The sequence below is a fragment of the Ursus maritimus genome, unplaced genomic scaffold (assembly GCF_017311325.1).
Source record: "Ursus maritimus isolate PB19 unplaced genomic scaffold, ASM1731132v1 scaffold_6, whole genome shotgun sequence".
NCBI lineage: Eukaryota > Metazoa > Chordata > Mammalia > Carnivora > Ursidae > Ursus > Ursus maritimus.
Genome location: NW_024426774.1, coordinates 73450457 through 73470161, shown reverse-complemented (window position 1 = coordinate 73470161; position 19705 = coordinate 73450457). Strand labels below are relative to the sequence as shown.

General features: G+C 44.6%; 1 protein-coding gene across 2 annotated transcripts in view; it reads right to left on the bottom strand.

Moving 5' to 3' along the window:
• The window catches only part of THADA (THADA armadillo repeat containing), a 316084-nt gene that overhangs the window by 88292 nt on the left and 208087 nt on the right, over nt 1–19705 (bottom strand). For both annotated transcript variants that reach the window (XM_040623526.1, XM_008699809.2), the window contains one exon: nt 9468–9583. In XM_040623526.1, the coding sequence (XP_040479460.1) occupies nt 9468–9583 (116 nt within the window). The remainder of the gene's footprint in view (nt 1–9467; nt 9584–19705) is intronic.

Here is a 19705-nt window from a genome sequence, read left to right as displayed (position 1 = left end):
GGATTAGATTCCTATTTTGAAATAGGAAGTCAGGATGCTCCTCTTAGTCCCTTTCAGGGTCCCCAACCGGTGAGGGGCCGTGCGGGTGGGTCTCCCGGCCCCCATCCCAGCTTGCACCTCAAGTGTTAGCCCTACTATCTTCCACATCTTGAACTTCCTCTTAAGCTTCTATTTGAAGAAAGGATTCCACCAGACCAGATGATCTCTAAGTTCCCTTCCTGCCGTAAGTTCTGTGGCTCAATGGTCCTCTTGGGCACTGTTGGGAAGACAACAGGCAGGCAGTCTAAAAATGCACTCAAGCGGCATCTCTACTCCCCTCACCAGCTGCCCAGGCAGGCAACAGGGGCTTCCAAGGGACAGACAGAATGCTGGCAGATGGTTCCCGGGGAGCTCTTGCTCACCACCAGGAGGGGCTGGAACTTGTGCTGATCACTGGGAGGGGCTGCAAAGGTTTAATACACTCCTCAGCGTAGCTCATGTGCGCGGAGACAGCAGCGTACTTACCAGTATAAGCCTGAGCTTACTGACTTCCTTTTAACTCTTGGATCAAACCCAAATTCCTCTGGCTGACATTTAAGGCCTGCCACAACTGGTCTCTTATCAAATCTTGTAGGGCTCTCTGAAACACAGCGCTGTCTCCTGCAGCCCTCTGCCCTCGCTGGCACACAATATAGCCCATGCATTCCCCTCGGTGTGTCCTTGCACATGCTGTCCACACTCCTGACACGCTCTTTTCCCACCACGTTTGATGTTTCCGAATCACACCAATGCTCCAGGACCCATCTCAAATACCTAGCTCCCTGAGAAAGCAAAGCCTTCCCTGACTATTCCAGGCCACATTCTTCTCTGAATTCTTGTACTTATTCTATGTACCACAGCATTCAAACTTCTTTATGCACGTCACCGTTGGTTGTTTCACATGGATAAGCTCTCTTTTCAACTAGACTGAACCATCACTAAACTCTGACAATAGAGACGCCATTGTAAATGCCTAAAGTGGTTCCCACAATGCTGAGCACCGTGCTAAGATTCCTTCCTTTGTGCTTGGGCAATGAGACCTTCACAATTTATTTAGCAACACAGGCTCTCTATCAGTCTAAACTCACTCATTCTCCAATCTAAGAAAATTAACCTTATCTAATAATTACATCTCACCCAGCCTTTAAAGACGTTTCCCTCCTCCTAGAAGATGTCCTTGGCACCCTGATCCCACAAGCCAGCTCCTGTAACACACTCTGACCTCGCTTCAGAATTTACCAGATTCTTACTTGTTTATAGTTAATTAAATCCATACCTGTCTTATTTATGTGGTTTTTGAAACAGGGACCGTATCATTCATCTCTATGTTCCCCACTGTGTCTGCTACACTGCCTTGTGCTATTTGTGAATCTGAACTGGCTCCAATTCATCGGGAATGGTTCCATGTGTTGATTTATCCAAAAGATGGAACATGTTACATGCTAAAGGAAAAAAAATAAGCCACCATGTTAGTGTTTTACACAATATTATGAAAATGTGTTGAGGACACTTAAAGCCTGCGCTCCTTTGCAAGCCGGGCAATGACAACATCGCCCAAATCTTCCAACAGCAATACCTCCATAAGCCAAAAGCTACAAGGGGAGCAAAACAGATATTACGGAGTCCTTTATCAAATTAATTGCCATTTCCAGGTTAGGTGTGCAGATTTCTATATTTAAAAAGTAGAAAGCATCAGCAGTTGGCAGTGGAATTCTTGATGTGTAGTTGCGTGAAAGGACTATTTTTATTTATATGAAGAAGATTTGATCTTGGGCAACTTGCTCGAAGGCTCAGTTTAATATATTGATCTCTTGTGACTACTTTTACCTGACTAGTTTCCATAAGCTCAGCCTGTCAACAAGAAATACCTCAGATATTCTAAAGCTTCACTTCTTCTCAGACACCTTTTTCCTTCAAGTCTTGACATATTTTTTAAAAAAAGGAATATCTAATAAAAAAAAATGTTTTGCACCCTGTCCATTGGTTTGGGTCGAAATGTGCTAACTTAATGCTTCTTTCTGTTTTTAAAAAATACAAACAGGATCTCATCCCGAGATAGCTTGACCTTAAATATTTCTGAGAAGTCTGAAAGAGAAGCGAACAAATGTCAACAAGCTTGGGGCTGAAATACACCAACTTCATTTCTCTCATCTTTCAAATATGCAGGAGGTGCAAGGAGACTTGAAGTAGGCCGAGCTGAAGGACTCAGAGTGGTCCTAACGGGAATCTCCCTTCCCATAAAATCTGGAGGTTGAAAGAAAAGCAATTTTAAAAAAGACGCGGTGGGAGGGGAGTACTGGGAAAACTTTTATTTAGGAAGGAAGGAAGGAAGGAAGGAAGGAAGGAAGGAAGGAAGGAAGGAAGGAAAGAAAGAAAGAGAAAGCGAAGAAGAAACAAACCAAAAAAGCAAAAACCCAACCCCCAGCAATGCCTGGAAACCTGCTATGTAACTAACCGTCCCTGTTCAGACTTGCTTCCCTTACAGTTTTGGTGGGGACCACAAATGATAGCCTTAAAATGCCACATGAGCATCAGAATATTTTAACAATCCTTCTTGACTGGACTCATTTCAACGGCACAGGGGTGAAACAGCAACCTGCAGCTGCGGCAAAGGGCTGAGGCCTCTCTTATTTTGAGCAGTTGCGAAAGGAGGACCTCTTCCTTTGCGAGGGGAGCAGCCCAGAAGGCGCGAGGGGTTTGGGAAGGGCGCAGGAACAGTGGGAAAATTAAATGAGACCTAACCCCCAGTATTTCTCCCTGGGAGGTGCAGTCTCTTGTGGGAATCACTCTGGCGGTTAGAACATAGATGCTGTCTTCAGCTGTGAAGCAAAACAGAATCCCAAACCAGAGCTTCTGCAGCTGGCCACAGACCCCCCTGGGGCAGGACTGGGATTGCTGCACAAAAGCCAGTCCCAGCTCTGTCTCTATTAGCATATTTTCTTCACACATTTAAGTGCAAGGCCTTCAAGGAGCTTACCACTCCACTTCGTTGGGCCCAACAACTAAGAGAGAAAATGGGGGAGAACGGTGAGAGTATGGACAAGGGGGTGGACGGGGAAGGAGAGGCACAAGTGGCTGGAGGTATATACTGGAGAGACAGAGACATGGACAAGGAGTCCATGGAGGATGGAGCAGGGGGTGTCAGGAGCCCCGATGGGGAAGCTGTATTGGGAGGATGATACAGCTAATACTTTTCACAGATGAGAAAGAACTTGAGGTAACAAATCATTAGGTCTAGTACAAAGAGTGCCCAAAAAACTAGCGCCCTCCACCATTTCTTCTCTCCATCAGGACTGTTTCACTCAAAAATTTATTCCCCAAGATTGCTTTCCTTGTAACCTTGGGACGTGTTCTTGTATTTCTGAGAGCCTGTTTTTCTCACCAGAATATCAGACTGTTATTTTCAAAATGATAATACTCTCTGCACACCAACAAGCATCGGTCCTACCCTAGCACTGAGGCTACTGGGATGGCTGCCCGGACAAGGGAGTGTGGGCTCCCCATAAAAGTGCTGGGGCCATGCAGCCCCTCCGTGCAGGGCATCCCAGGTGGATGGGGAAAGAATTCTGAGCTGACATCTTTAGTGGCCTTAGCCTTGTCCTGTGTCCCCAAGCTCCAGCCTTTGAGAATGAGGGCGTGAAGGTGGGAGGACTTCAAAGGGGCACCGTCTAGATGACCACAGTGACCCCTGGCCCTCAAAATATGTACCATGTCCCAGAACCAGCAGCATCAGGATTGCATGAGAGCTCGTCACAAATGCAGGATCTTAGGCACCAGCCCAGACCTACTGAATGAGAGTCTTCATTTTAAGGAGATGCCCAGGTGACTCATGTGCACATTAAGGTCTGAGCAGCACTGTTCCCGACAGTGCTTAAGCTTTGACATTCAAAAGCCTTGATATAAAAACACTGGACAGATGGAGGCAAGGGGGCGCCAGCGGAAAGAGCCCCACAAGGAGCAGGGAACTACGTCCTCAACAAATGTTAATTGTTATCAGATAGGATCTTACCCTTGCCCTGGTAGGCTGTGTAAAAACAAATTCCCCAACCCCTCTGGGCTGCACTTTCCCATAAGCATGGGGATGGGAGTGGACTGCAAGAAACTTTAGGATTCCGTCTCGTTCTAAAGTTCTAGGTCTATGATTCAATTCAACAAGACTCTGTTTTGTCACCCTCTCTACACTGAGGTTTGGTTTTAATAGACAGTTGTGGTATTTAACACAGCTTGGCATACAGCAGGGCTCAAAAGTATTTGTTGAATGAAGTGATACAGATATGAGTCTATTCTCTTCAAGCCTCCCCTCAAAAAACAAAAATGAGCCATAAGCTTCCAGGACAGCAGACCACACCAGAGTATCAGGTCTAACTGGCACTTCTGAGGGCAAGTGTCATAACTTAAAATATCTTGCTAAAGCAGCTTTTAAGTAATCTACCTCAGAAATTCACTCGTATATGAAACTACACAGTGGCGTGGCCCCGCATTCTGGCACATCTGTGGAACGGAAGTGTTAACCACTGTATCTCCGGGGTAGCAGGCTGGAGGGATGGTCAGTCCATCTTTCTTGAATGAGTCTGCAGCCTCAGAAGAAAACTCCGAGTGCTCTCTAACATGAGTGCTGTTTCACTCAACGCTCATCCTTCATCTTCTCTCTCAAGGAGATGGGAGGCACAAGAATGCACAAGAACACATCAGTGGTTCTCGAACCGACTGCATTTTAGAATCTCCTGGAGAGTTTTAAAACTACCAGTTCTTGGGTCACAGCCTCAACCAGAAAAATCAGAAATTCTGGAGGTGGGACCTGGCATCAGGTCCGAAGACCTCTCCAGATGATTCTAATAAGCAGCCATCAGCATTAAGAACTACTGCCTGGAGTAGAAACTCACCATCAGCCAATCTGGGCACTTAATAAATGCCGATACCCGGAGTCACAAACTCCAGAACTCTTTCCATCTCGTAGAAGTACAACTCTATGCCCACTAAACACTATCTCCTTGGTCCCTTTCCCCCAGCCCCTGGCAACCACCATTCTATTTTCTGTCTCCATGAATGTGACCACTGTCGGTACCTCATATAAATGGAATCATACATTATTTGTCTTTTTGTGACTGGCTTATTTCACTTAGCATGATGTCCTCAAGGTCCATCCATGTTGTGGCACAGGATTTCCTTCCTGTTTAAGGCTGAATAACATGCCGTCCATGTATACCACATTGTTGACCCACTCATCCAGCAATGGACACAGGTTACTTCTACCTTTTGGCTGCTGTGAATAATGCAGCTATGAACATGGGTGTACAGATATCTCTTCAAGACTCCCTTTCCATTCATTTGGGTCTATACCCAAAAGTAGAATTGCTAGGTCATACGGTAATGCTATTTTTAATTTTTTGAGGAAATGCCATACTATTTTCCATAGTGGCTATACCATAAAGGTTTTTAATAATAATAGCAAATACTTTCATGACACTGTTAAGTGAAAAAAGTAAGCTCTAACTAAAGCCACAACTATGTTAAAAAAAAAAGGCACAGGAGAAAAGATGAAGAAAGTATGTACAGAAAACTGTGAACTAACAATAGTGGCTTCCAGTGGATGTTGGTAAGAGCAGACTGGCATGCCCTTCTTTTCCAAATTTCATACTTGCCTAACTTTCTATGACAAGCATACGCTACACTTTCAACCAAGGAAAAAAATGTGAAAAAAAATTTAGTAGGGCACGTTTTTCTTCCTGGTCATCGCATCATCCATTGAACTTAGTCTGATGGTTCACTGAGTTCACCGCATTTGTCTGAAGGAAAACACACACACGCACTTTTTCCTTTTATAACCAAATTGATTTCTGAAAAATTTTAAGCCCAATATAATAATAATTCCAACTCTCGATCAAAATAATAAGTCTTTTCTCTTCTTCGGCCTCTTTGACAGGGCTTTCAAAAAGTCCTTCCTATTTAGGCAGGGCCCGTGGTCCAGCTGGGGCAGAGCCGAAATCTGCTGTTAGCTGGGGCGGCACCTGGGGCCACGCCGGGGCGCTGCTGAGTGCCCTCACGGGGTGCCCGCAGCCAGCCTCTCCAGGCCCGCCACCCACCCCATGCGCACTCCGCTTGTGGCCTGGGTCGGCTTTGTTTTCCTTCAGTAGTTGGTGAACTGTCCTCACAACCGTGAGAGAGACACTGACCTGGACCGAGGGAGGGAGGGATGGAGGCAAAAGGGGAAGGAAGGAACGTGAAGGATTAACGAGCTGATTTCCATAAAGGCTTTGACATCTTGGAATGAAAAGCGGCCTGTAAGAGCAGAAGCCCAGGCCTCTACTCAGGCCATGTTGCCAGCTGGCCGTTCATCACCAAAAATTCCCCAACAACTCCATGGCTATTGCTTAACCACCTCATATAAATCCCAATTAATCTTGCAAAGTCAAAACATAAATATATGACAAAAGTCTTTATTTTATGTGCCCTCAATTTCAGGGTCAAAATTTTAAAAACCGAATTGGTTATCCAGTGGCTCCAATGAACATTTTTTTTTTAAAACCTTCTTTGGGAATAAAAAGACAAATAAATGACACCCTCACTAATGTGTATGTACTTAATGGACTAAATGAACTCAGGCTAATAATTAAATAAATTGTAGAAGAAAAAAGTTGTCGGTGCTAAAATTTAAACTAGCTTTTTTTTTTTTTTGGCAGTAACATTAATGTTTCATAGCTTATACTCAAAAGATACAGAAAATCCTAAGTAGGCACAAAGGAACATTTATTCCCCTTTCATATGTAAATTGCTAGGGACATAAAGAGCTTCTTGAGCAGTGGAACTGGGAATACTCCACATTGCAATGTCTTTCATGGGAGAGGCAGATGATAATGTGAACACAGTGGTTGGCTTCGAGAAGGGCCCATTAGGACCCAGAATGGGCTCATGTGAGCATGGAGGTATTAGTGCAGACACTCACCTCCCAGGGCAACCAACTCAAAGGACCTCAGGGACAAGGCAGGCGCGTCTCACAGGACAGGCTGAAGCGTCATCATTTACATTCAGTGCTTCCTTCCCTATTCAGGAATCTCAAGGTTATCGTGTCAATGATGTGGATAATACAGAAAGACTGATACATTCCTTTGGAATGGTGGCCCTCCAGCAGTGTGTTTTCCTCCCAAACTTTATTTCAGGCTCTGAACACATCCTGATTAATAAAGTAGAAGTGTTGGGAGCAAGAGGAAGCCTGGTGTTAGGAACCACCTACAGACCACCCACAAAGCATAAAGTTCACACTTGGATCATAAAGAGTTGACTGTACTGGAAACATAAAAGTGGCTTTCCTGGACTCTCGGCAAGGAAGGTGGAAACGCAGTGAATTGCAGTGATTCATGCTTTTGTTTTCTAGGGCTGAAAAATCATGGAGAAAAATTGGAGAAGGTGTGTGTGTGGGGGGGCGGTGATAATGCTAAAAGCCTAATTGGAAAATTGCAATAAGGGCCAGAGGGAAAGTTAAAAGAGGACAGGAGGACCTCTCCAGCCGCCGAGGAGGCTGACGGCACTTGGTCATCCATCTTTCAGGCACTGACTGCACAGCATGAAGGTCCAATCAGACGGCTGGCCTGTGACACCATCTCCTCCTTCCCGTCCAACAAGAAGGAATGGGCTCAGGAAGCCAGCAGACGATGAATTTCTATGAAACCCATGAAGGGGTAGCAGAAAGGCCTTTATAGCACTTGCAGAACAGGAGATTTAGGGTTCGGACTTGGCGCGGGCCTGGCTGGAAGCAGAGATTTCAACAGGATGGTTCCTGGAGAGCCCTGCCTTTCTGATCCCCAGACACAGCAGCTGGGAAGACCTGGCCTGCTACTGACAAACAGACGAGAACACGTATGTGATCACAATTCCCTATTCTCCCCAAACAGGCAGCTCAGGGGAGTTGCCTAAAAGCCACACGGAAGGCAAACGATACTAGGTGCAGAGAAGCAGTTTATGGCCCATGAACTCCTGCTTTCTACATAAAAGAGAGAAAACATGAAGTGGTCTAAAAATGAGAGTTCACATCACTTTACTGGCATTTCAGATAGGAGCGAACTCCGCCATCAGTATCCCTGTCCAGGGCTACGGGCGCCTAGACAGACACGGAGACTCACACACCCACACACCGAGAAATCCTTCAGTGGCTCCCTTTCACCAAGAGGTTTCCTTGAAGAGCTTTCACTGTGTGGCCTCCATGGATTTCCGCAGCCTTGTGTACCTTCTACTAGGTTCCAGAAGAGCTAACTTCTTAAGAGCTCTCCATACTCGCCATGCCATTACACACTGCCCTGTCTTTGCTGCTGACATTACCGGAGTCCAGAATGCCCTCCCTGCCCCTCCTCTGGGCTACTCCTGTGCTTACTGCCCACATTTGTTATCACCCTTGCCATATACAATGAAAATTATTTATTTACACATCTTTCCCACCTCCTGGATATGAGTTCCTTGAAGTCAGGGCTAGTTTTTCTCTCTCTTTGCATCCCTTCCGTCTCCTAACACAGAGGCCAGCGTGCAGCCTGTGTTCAACAAGCCTTTGTTGGATTATAGTGACTTGCGGGCCTGTACTGCCCATTTCCTTTCTTCCCACGTAAGGTGGGGAACCCACAAAAGTGAACAGAAGTACATTTTTTTGAAAAACGAAAAGGCTGCTATGTTAGACAGCCAATACATTGATTTCTAATCGAACACAAGATCATCTGGCATGGAGTGTGGTAGTCTGTGGGCCTCTACTGGCCCTCCTGTGCTGGAACTTACAGAGGACATACCAGGGGGCCCTTGCAGTAACACTGTCCTACCGATATCAGAGTCCTGCCACATGGATTTTGAACACATTGTTACAGAGAGGGCTCCCTGCGTATTAAATGACAGATTCTTTTTATCCCATCTTTCACATAGTAAATGTTCTGAGTTCTAGAATAAATAAACAATGGCGGGAATGAAAAAACAAATGTACCCACCCTCCTTTGCCTTGATTATTCAAGCTATTCTACTGCCTACCTAAAAAGGGGGCAACTTGTGTGTCTTTTTCTTATTCATACCCCACTGGTCTCTCTGTGCTTGCTCAAGTCTTACCCCAATCTCTAATCTACGAATTGCCGTGGCACCTAAGAGATTGTACCATGTGATTGAGTCAATTACTGCCTTTCATTGCCACAATATTTGACACTGGGCTGGGCACATGACAGGTATTAATAAAAACAAGCTGACTGGTACACAGATAAAAAGCCATATTACATGCCCCCCAGCCATACAGCAGTTTCAGAAAAATTGTCAAGAAAATATTTTTCTTTCTTTACCACAACCCGACGTTCTAAAAAGATAAATACTCCAATAAGTTTAGAAAACTCATGCCAATGACTTTTAAAACTCCCACAACTAGAAACAGCCATTCTCCAATGTATTCCTAACCCCTGATAACTCCTTGCTCATGTGGGGTTTTAACATACCTCTCGGCCAGCCAGAGTTTGGCTCTGGTACAAACAGCAACGTCAGCCAGCTCCTGCTGAAAGTATGTATTCAGTCTGTATTTGGAGTCTGTGCAGGCTTGTAACAAATGAAAAACCTAAACCAAGAAAGAGAAAAAGCAATATCCTGCTGTGAAAATATATTTTTCCTAAATGTTCCCAGTTCCTCCCTGTTAGGTTTCCTCAAAATATTCCCCTCAAAGAAAACAGACACCTGCAGAACGTGGCTCTGGTCTCCGCGCAGGAAGCAAGCTGGTTTGGGAGGACGCAGCAAGTGGCAAGAAACCTATGCCTTTAATCCCCACCTCTGCTCTGGGTCCTCTGCGCAATTCCAAACAAGGATGACGACTCAGTGACCGAACGCTCATTTGATACAAAAGCTTATTAGTTACAACAGCCTACAAAGTGAGTCTAGCGAAGGAAGGCAGACATCTTGCTCTATGGGAGCAGTCTCCTAGAAAAACAACGTACCTTCTCAAGTCAAAGTCTTACTGCAGAGGAAAAATCAACAGTCTGAGTCCAAACTGGTTTGTGTGTTGGGCTTATCAGAACGGTCTCGGCCAAAGAAGCAGGCCACGATGAGGCTTGCCTTTGCAAACACAGGAGAATGATGTTTGTAAACGATTTCGATTTTTTTCCATAGTTCTCCACTGAGATGTGGAGTGGAAGCAGCACAACAGACACAGCCTACTCTCACTCTGACACGACATGATGTATTAGAATTGAGCAGAGAAAGACAAATCCTCTGGTTGCCTCTATTTAGAATGGAGGCCACAGATCCAGCAGACACATGACCGTGTGTGTTTGCGTGCATCGCTCATGTAAGCATGTCGTGGATTCACACTCAGTGATGACACCAACAACACTGTGAGGACTACAAACCCGCAGCAGAGAGAGGACTAAGGCACAGATGAGCTCCTCTGACCTTCGCCAGTGCCAAGGAGTATGACGATGCATGGTCAGGGAGCTCCTTCAGTCTCCTCACCTCAATCCAGGGGAGAAGGTGGGCGGAGCAAAGCTAGTACACAGAAACACACTGAGAACGAGGAAAGGCCATTTTAATAATCAGTTTGTTTCCCTTCCCTGTTGTACCCCTCACCAGAGCTACAGGTGACTCAAAGCGACAAGATTCCACTTTTTCTCCTCTTCCTCTCCTGCCGATGAGGAGCCTAAGTGAGAGTTAAATAGGGAAGCGAATCGTGAGAGAAAGAAAGAGGCCAAGATAAATGAGATCTAGAATCATCAGAGCCTGACCGGGAATGAGCTAGCAGTTTTCCGGGGTCAGACTGCTGCAGTTACCGACAACAAATACACCCGGAGCACCTCTGTTTAGAGAATCAAAAAAAAAAGTTTTTTTGATTACTATATGTAACTACTATTTTTTTTTTTTTTGTCTAAACAGAAGTACTTGTATAGGAGAATGCACACGAGTCCCGATGTGGAGACTGAAAATGCTTTCTCTAATAATGGATCTGTTATTTCAGAGGCAACAGATCAAGTATCACTACTTCACCACACCCCCGCAGGGACCCAAACCGCCCGTCGCGAAGTCTGGAGAAATGGGTCTGGCTGGGGCTTCTGTTCTTATGTGGTGACTGCCAGAGTGAAAAAAACACCTCCCTCTGCTTGAAACCCCGCTATCCTGAAAGAGCTGGCGAAGGCACTGGGCCTTGCTTTACTTTTCTCCACAGCTGCTCAAAACCAACCACCAGGGCTTTTCATGGTGTCACAGGATCGTAATTAATCAGCAGACACCAGCAAAATACATGACTGTGGAATTTACTTGTAAAGAAAGCTGTGAGATTTTCGAATGCCTCTCATTTAGAAGCAATCACCTCAAAAATAACTCCTGATGGATGTTTAAACTTAGTCCTATATTTGCTCACCTTACTTGGCAAAAACAAGGCTGTTTTTGAAACGCTTGGTAGCTCCGGTTTATGAAACTCAGCCCCCAGGTCCATCAGTTCTGTCACCTTGGGTACAACCCAGACAACAATTGTGATCCTGGTTACTCACCAGGAACAGAGAGCGATCTATTCACATGGGACAACTGCAGAGGGAGGTACACTTAGGAGAACCATGGTGGAAAGAAGCATGGAGGAGAGACAGAGCGAGAGAAGTGAAAGACAGGGTCACAGAAGTCAAAGGAAAACCGGGCAGGGAAGGGGAGGAAGGGGAGAAGATGGAGGCAGTGGGGAGGAAAGAAAAGTTTTGTAAGCCCATGTCTGAAACAAGTGACTGTGTTTGAGATCATTTTTTTTCCTCCGAGAAAATTAATGGCTATATTTGAATACCCAGCTACCTTCCCATGAGATTTAAAGGGTCTGTTTTAATTTGTCCAAGAAAAATGAGGTCATCCTTTGGTTTGAAGTCCAGAGGTGGGGCCAGGCCTCTGGAACTACAGTCCAAGGTCAGGTCCAGGGACACCAGGCAGCTCTCAGGTAGGGTCATTTGTCCACCAGCTGGAAAAAGACAGTGGGGGCAAGGCAATTCCTCCTCCTTTCCCCTTCTCCGAAAGTTCTGGTCCAGGAGAACCTCAGGGCTAGGAGTGTGGTCTAGGCCAGGCCCGTGATACCCGACTGCACTGAACCAGACAGAGAAACCAAAGCTGCGCGACCAACTGAATGCACGTGAGAGCTCCGAGAAGTGAAGTGTCATTTTAGATCTCCCAAATTTGCAACAGGATTCAAACATTCAGTCCACAAATATTTACTAAACAACAGTTACCACCAGGCACTGTCCTAAGAGCTGTGGCACAGGACACAGGAGCGCCTGCTCCCCGCCGCCTACACTCTAGTCACGGGTACGCGGAAAATCCATAGCTTCCCTGCCCCTGCCTGGTCTCGATTTAGAACCTGCATGGCGGCATCACCATCACCATCCTCTCAGGCCTGACCTCATCCTTGACCAAGTCCAGCATACAGCAGGAATGCACTGAGCGTTTGCTGAATTGACGGCCATCTGTGATGCCTCTTCCTAAACTGACCCTGCCTGTAGGACACATGCCCTTGGGTTTGGTGAGCTCCTGCAACCCCATGTAAGGAGCGGAGACACAGCTGAACACCACTGCACTCCTCACTGCAGCGGGGGGCAGGCGGGGGGCAGGGAGGCTAGGTCAGTGGTGGGAGTGCAGCCCTACAGGAGGAACGCAGACTTGGGGCAACTTATTTAACCTCTGCTTCCTCACGGTAAACAGTATATAATAGTCTCTGGCTTATAGGACTGCAGAGAGATTTAAAGGAATATATAGTACTTGGCGCCCATTAGGCACCTGATAAAAATGTTAGTTCTCTTCCTTTTTCTGTCTGCCCCCTCCCTTCTAGCCCCCATTCCACAAATAAACTTAGAGAAGGCTTTGCAGAAAAGAAGTGATATTCCTATTCGGCCCTTAAACAAATCTGGTCAGAATCCGGGGAAGACCATGCAAGCAGAGAGGAAACTAAATTATAAAAAAAAAATTTAAAGGGCATTAAAATATCAGTATTGCCAACAAAAAGAATAAACCTTAATGTAAACTATGGACTTTAGTTGATAATGATGTGTCAACACTGGTTCATTAATTGTAACGAACATACCACTTTAATGCAAGATATTAATAACAGGAGAAAACTGGGGAGGAAAGGAATATATGGGAACTCTCTGTACTACCTGCTCAGTCTTTCTGTAAAGCTGTAATTGTTCTTAAAACAAAAACAAAAACAAAAACCAAAAACCTATGAACGGAAAGAAAATATTAGGACTGCTCAGGGGACAGCATGTAGTTGTGTGTGGCAAGAGAACAGCCAGGGTGTGTGCAGGGTGGTAGGAGACACAGCTGGGTCGGGCTGGAATGAGGAGGATCTAGAAAGCACACCAAAGGACCTCTGTTCTGCAGGCGGCAAAGGCCTCTTTAGAGATAGCACTCACGTATTCAGATCTGTAATTGGAAAGGAAAGGCCAGGACAGCGTGGAGGCTGGATAAGAAGGGGCAGGATGACCAAGATTGCTATCAGTCTAGACTAGAGGCGGTGAGGGTCAAAGCCAGAGGCTGAAAGCCAGGGATGGTGGTGGGTCCCACGTGGCTGTAGATGTTTTCTTTGACCTGCACAGTACTTTTTAACCTGTCACTTACGAATTGGGAGATTTCACACCAAAATCATCCTGATTTCCAACTTCTTTTGAAAAATCAGAAGACCTGGGGACCGCCGGCCCACACTCCTGCAGGGAGGGTTCACCGCCGCACGCACTACTGCCTGCTACTCGTGGACTAAGGTGGGGTGTCAGTGTCATTTATCACGGCTCTCGTGCCTTTTTTTTTTTTTTTTAACTTTTGGAGAATCGAGAGGAAAATGAAGTATTTACTGAACCCAAATCTCTATCAAAAGTTTAAAGACAAAGGATTGGACCAAGAGGGCTGCGTGTTTATAAAAGTCCCCCTTCATTCACTCATCAGCCCGGAGCTGGTAGGACTCTGATTTTGTGAGAGCCCAATTTAGATGGCAAAAGGAGTGGGATGGAGAGGAAAAGGATACATCCGAGAGACATTTTAGAAGCTGAAGAAGTAGGATTTGGCAACTTGGCATTTCAATGTGGAGTTGAAGGTCAGAAAAGAGCGTCTTCACTCAGGCAGCCGGTGATGGAAAGCCATCGTCCAAGACGGGGACCACAAGGGAATATGCAGGTTTGGGAACGAGGGAAGGGGACCCCAGGAGTTGGGTTAGGAATATCTGCGTGATGACTGTTCTAGTCAGGGGGAATTTATCTTGCACAGCAAGAATTCTTTTGGGAATGAAAAGGAGCTCTATGAATGACCACCACGGGACGAAGCAGGACAGTGGGCTGCCTCTAGTTTCCGCAGGCCCTTAGAGAAAGACTAGAGTGGACATAGAGGTGTCTTCAGCAAAACAAGCAGCAGAAAGCTTTGCCGACTTAAGACGGTTGTGACCCAGTCAGAAAGAAAGCACACACAAACAGCCCAGCGCACACCAGCAGCACCGTCCGTGACTATCGCAGGCAATGGGACCACCAGGAGATGCCCTCAGGAGGGGAGGCTGGGCAGCGGCGGGGAGCTTGCCCCTGAGACGCAAGCCCTGATGAATCTCCGGGAGGACCGATGGAAAGTCTAGAGAACCTGGAAGCAGTTACTCTTTGCCCACCCCCAGCCCCACTCCAAACACAGAGAGACTTGAGGGAGCCCCCCAGCATCTGTGGAAAGCACGGGGTCCACTTGGGCAGCTTTAAATCTTAAAAGCGACTCCGCAAAAGCAAATGTAATGCTCTTTGAATAAATGCCACAGGCCCAAAAAGAGTCATGAGGCAGATCCCTGAAAAAACTTGCACTGCACCAGTGAAATATGTCTGGTTTATGCTGCTAGACTAAAATAGTGACTTGTGTTAGACAAGATCAAGATGATAGATGGCTGTTTGGGAATGCAACGCTGAGATGGGTTTTCCTCTGCACCAAGCATGGCTTCCAGGCAATTTTCCCCCTTATAAAATCAACAGCAGCTGAGCTCCAGAAACAGCAGGATCCAGCAATAACAGGTCCAGGTTAGGCAGGCCGTGAAAAAGGACAACTCCAAAGAGAAAAGAGATGTTCATTTCAGAGGTCAGATACAAATGGGCTCCATGTATCGTAATCATTAACAATCCCAAACTCTGAAGATCAACGAATCTATCCACTTTTTGCAACTGTATTTTCTTAAAAACAAATCCTGTTCTTCTTTCACAGCGTGCAGACTTTGGGAGAACACTTTTGCCCCCATCCCACCTCCAGCCAAGTATAAAATTTCTGTATCTGCCATTTTGCCTAGGCTTCTCTCTGCATTGCTCCAACCCCCACAGCTAAGTCAGAGCCACATTTTTCCAAGCCCAGTGTTTACACAGGATTTTATTTCGGCTGGTAAAACATCTGTATTTTTTCAGGGACTTAAATAAATGATCTATGCCGGGAATGTACAGTATAGGGTGATGTCAGGCCCCCTTTTTCTCTCGACTCACTGGGCAGAACAGGCAAACATTGTTTCAGCCTGTAGTTGGGAATGTGAATATTTATCCTGTCGACTTAATTCATACAAACAGAACGAAAGGCAGGCAGGCAGAAGTATTTTATGGCTTTAAGTCAGGCTGAAAGGGGGGCAGGGTGTGAGAAGGAGGATGACTGAGGGAGGAATCTAAACTTTCTAATTCACAGAAACATGCTTAATCATAGAAATAGAGAAAGAGATACTGCAAAAATTATTTAAAAGGTAGACTGCCTTTGTATGTACGTACGCACGGTATACATTGTGTGTGTGTGTGGGGGTAGGAGATGGGAAAGCGAGAGAGAGAGAAGAGTTCTCTAATTTGTATTTCCTTCCTAATCATTACAATGAGCGTTAGGATTTAATTGTTTTTTGCTTCAGGCCCATTAATCGTATCCCCAACCAGACCACAAGCTTCCCAGCGCACCCCTCTTGGCCTCTGAACACAGTGCAGGCAATGGTCCTTGTTGGGTGTATGTCCCTGCCTATGTCATCGGTACAGAGAGCTCAGCATAGTTTTCTTTTTTTATCGACAGCCCCGTGGACAGGAGACATGACCGTGGGACACTTCAGCTACTCAACCTGGTCATCCCTACAAGAAAGGGTTTGGTGGGCACGTGCCACCCACAGTTACCCACCAATGCTAGAGGGCAGGCCGGGAAGCACTTCAAGTGGTTACTCCGCCAAACCTCAGCCTGTTTATCAAATGAGAACACATCCTTAGGAAGGTCTTGGAAAGTTCCCAAAAGGTGACACTTGGCTGTGTTGTGCTGTTGCTGCCAGGAAAAGGGTGCTAATTATGAAGTATAATTACTCCCCAGCTGACACTGGCTTGGGGAAGAGAATTGCAGGAAATAGACCCATGAATCTCTTTAAGGACTAAAATGTTTACACAAACACAAAGTGTGTGGGGGCCTGAAAAGTCACTTTGTGTGTCAGTGCATTCCCTCCTTTCTATTAACACTCCCCTTGTTCTAGTTCAGGAACCAAAGATCTTATGCCTAGAAGATGAAAACAATTCACTGGTCTCCGCCTCCAAAGCTTATTTTACACATGGCTGCAGAGAAACTTCCTTAAAGCCCTGATTGTATCACTCCCAAGTTCAAAATCCTTCAATGACTTCCAACCGCCTGAAGAATTTGCTGGGCACTGAAGTCTTGACCTACCCTTCTGGTTTTACCTCCTTCCTCCTCCCCTTCACGTACCTATTTTGTGGCTAAATGGGACAATTTCCCATTTCTGACAACTTACAAATGCTCTTCTGTCTAGGATGTTCCTTCTATTTCTCCCGCCACCACCCTCTCCAACTCTGCCTATTGAAATTCCGTTCATACTGAAAGGCCCGGCTAACACCACCTCCTCCAAAAAACCTTCCTCAGCTTCATCGACCGCCATCCCCCTCCCTGCTACCAACACATACTCTTTTCCTACTCAGTGCCCAACAGCTCATTTCATTTGATTTAAAATTCTTAAAAAAAAAAAAAAATCCTGTCATCATGGTTATCAATCTACAATTTCCTTTCCTGGAGTACAGCTCTTTGAAGGCAAGGACTATGTCCTGTTCTTTATAGTCCCAGGGGCCCCAAGGACATGGGGCTTTGTCTGGTGGACAGAGGGGCTCCATGAATGGAGCATTTATTGGTTTGAAATTGTACCATGCCTCCTTGCCGGGGGTGGCAGGGGTGGGACCTATGTTCACAGCAGTAGCCAGGATGCTAAAGTGACCTCTCTACACGGTCCCCACGAAAAGCGGCTGGAAGAAATACACAGTATTAATGAGACGGTGAGTATTCATTTGTCTTAGATCATCTCTGGCCTGGTGCACCAAATTTTACAATGCAGTTAGGAGTCCCCTCACCCAGAAGAAGCATCAAGGGCCCCAAGCCATTGGGTAAGAGTGAGGTTTAGAAAGTGATGTCAAAGGTATTCAGTGTTAACCCAACATATCAACAAAGGCTTGCATGTAAAGAATTAACAATTTACCAGGGCACCTGGCTGGCTCACTCCGTGGAGCATGCGACTCTTGATCTCAGGGTTGTGAGTCTGAGCCTCACCCTGGGTGCAGAGATTACTTAAAAATATGATTGATATATATATATGTATATATATGTATATATATATGATATATATATATTTTATTTTATTTTTTTTAAGATTTTATTTATTTATCTGAGGGAGAGAGAGAGCACAAGCCGGGGGAAAGGCAGAGGGAGAAGCAGACTCCCTACTGAGGAGGGAACCCAACATGGGGCTCGATCCCAGGACCCTGGGATCATGACCTGAGCCAAAGGCAGATGCTTAACCAACTGAGCCACCCAGGAGCCCCAAAATAAAATCTTAAAAAAAAAACACAAAAACAAGTTTACTAAACACTGATGTTAATATCTGTTCTAACCAAAGAGTTCCTAACTTCAGAACACAGATACATTTCTGTAAAGCTATGTATAAAATGTTTAAAATTACAAATTATTTATTTGTAAAATAAATCCCAGTTTAACTTATTTAGGAGAAGCTCTATGATACTTGCCATCTATCTGGATCTATACTTTCTATCTATCTGGATCTTCAACTATTAAGTCTCCTTAAAGACAATACTGAGGGATCAATAAGGATCTCTTTGAGGTACCAAAACTTAATGAAAAATAACACAGATAATTTGTCTGTCAAGACACTCAACTTTAGCAATACAGGAGGAAGGAAGCTGGTGGTGGAATAAAGGAAACAATATTAGTTATAAATCAATAACTGTTGAAGCTGAGTGAAGGGTACATGAAATTCATTACATTATTCTGCCTACCTTTCTGTATATTTATATTTTCTGTAATAAAAGAAAAAGGCTTTAGGAGAGAAGAAGGGAAAGAGAAAAGAAAACAGCTACAGGACATAGAGATGCAATAAGCGTAAAAAGCTTATGATCTAGTACAGGAAGTTATGTACATAAATACATAAAATGCATAAAATCCAAGATAGAACACTAAACACTGTAAGGGAGAAAATCGAGAGTCCAGAAATAAATTTGCTGGAAATTCAGAGGATGGTAAAAGTGACATTTAAACAGTAGTGAAGAGACTGACTTATTCAACAAAGGATATTCAGTCAACCAACTAGGTCTTAGGGAAATAATACAGCTGGGTCCCTACACAAAGCCTTGCACTGAAATAAATTCTAGATGGAGGAGCTAATCAAACGTAAAAAAAAAAAAAAAAAAAAAAAGAAACTATTAAAGTGCTAGAAGAAAACAGGAAAATATTTTATAATCTTAAGGTAAAAATGGGTTTTCTAAGAATGACACAAAGCCACACACACAAAAAAGAGATGTGTAAGTATGTCAACATAGCAGCTGAAATCTTTTGTATAGCAAAAATTAATAGGAATACTCAAAAGTAAAAAACAAGGGGTAAAACATTTGCTAATCCTCTAAGGAACAAACCTCTTGCAAATCAATAACAAAAATGAAAGTAATGGAATGAAATATGACAGGGGATTACAAGCTTTCTCCATTCATAGCACCCTTATACCTCAATAATTTTTTCATGGTGCCTCTAGGCCAAAAGAAATACCTAATCGTTCCATTTATTAAGTAGTTAGGTCCAAACAACCTAATAAGTATTTATGCCGTAACAACTTAGAAACTGTTTGAAAAAATAATACACATAAGCTGAAAGGAAAAATATTTTGATTTCATTCTTTAATAACCACAATTACTTACTAATGAGATGTGTGTGCCTTTTGGATACTTCAGAACTTCCCAAACCTTGGGGTCACTGGACTCCACCACCCTCATTCCTGTTTCACATTGATTTTCCCATGCTACCTGCTTTTTACCACAGCAACTCTCAAAAACTCAACTTTGCAAAGATGGACGGCATCATCAGAAGGAGAGCGGTGTGAGCTAGTGTTGGTAACTGTTTACTTCACGCTAGTAGTTCACATAGTATCTCACAGATGGCAAGTGTCATTGTGCTTCTCACAAAAATTCAAAATATCCCACAGCGCTTTGGCACACACTTTGGGAACTGCAAATATTTAGCAAGGAATATAAACAAACAATTCACAGATGAAATACAAATAGCCAGCAAACACATGAAGAAATGTTTAATTTTATTAATGGTTAAGGAAGTGCAATTAAAACAATACTTTTTTTTTCAATTGAATTGTTACTGAATTTTTTTTTTTTAAGGGTAGGACCCAATTAATTACTGGGTAAAACAACAGACA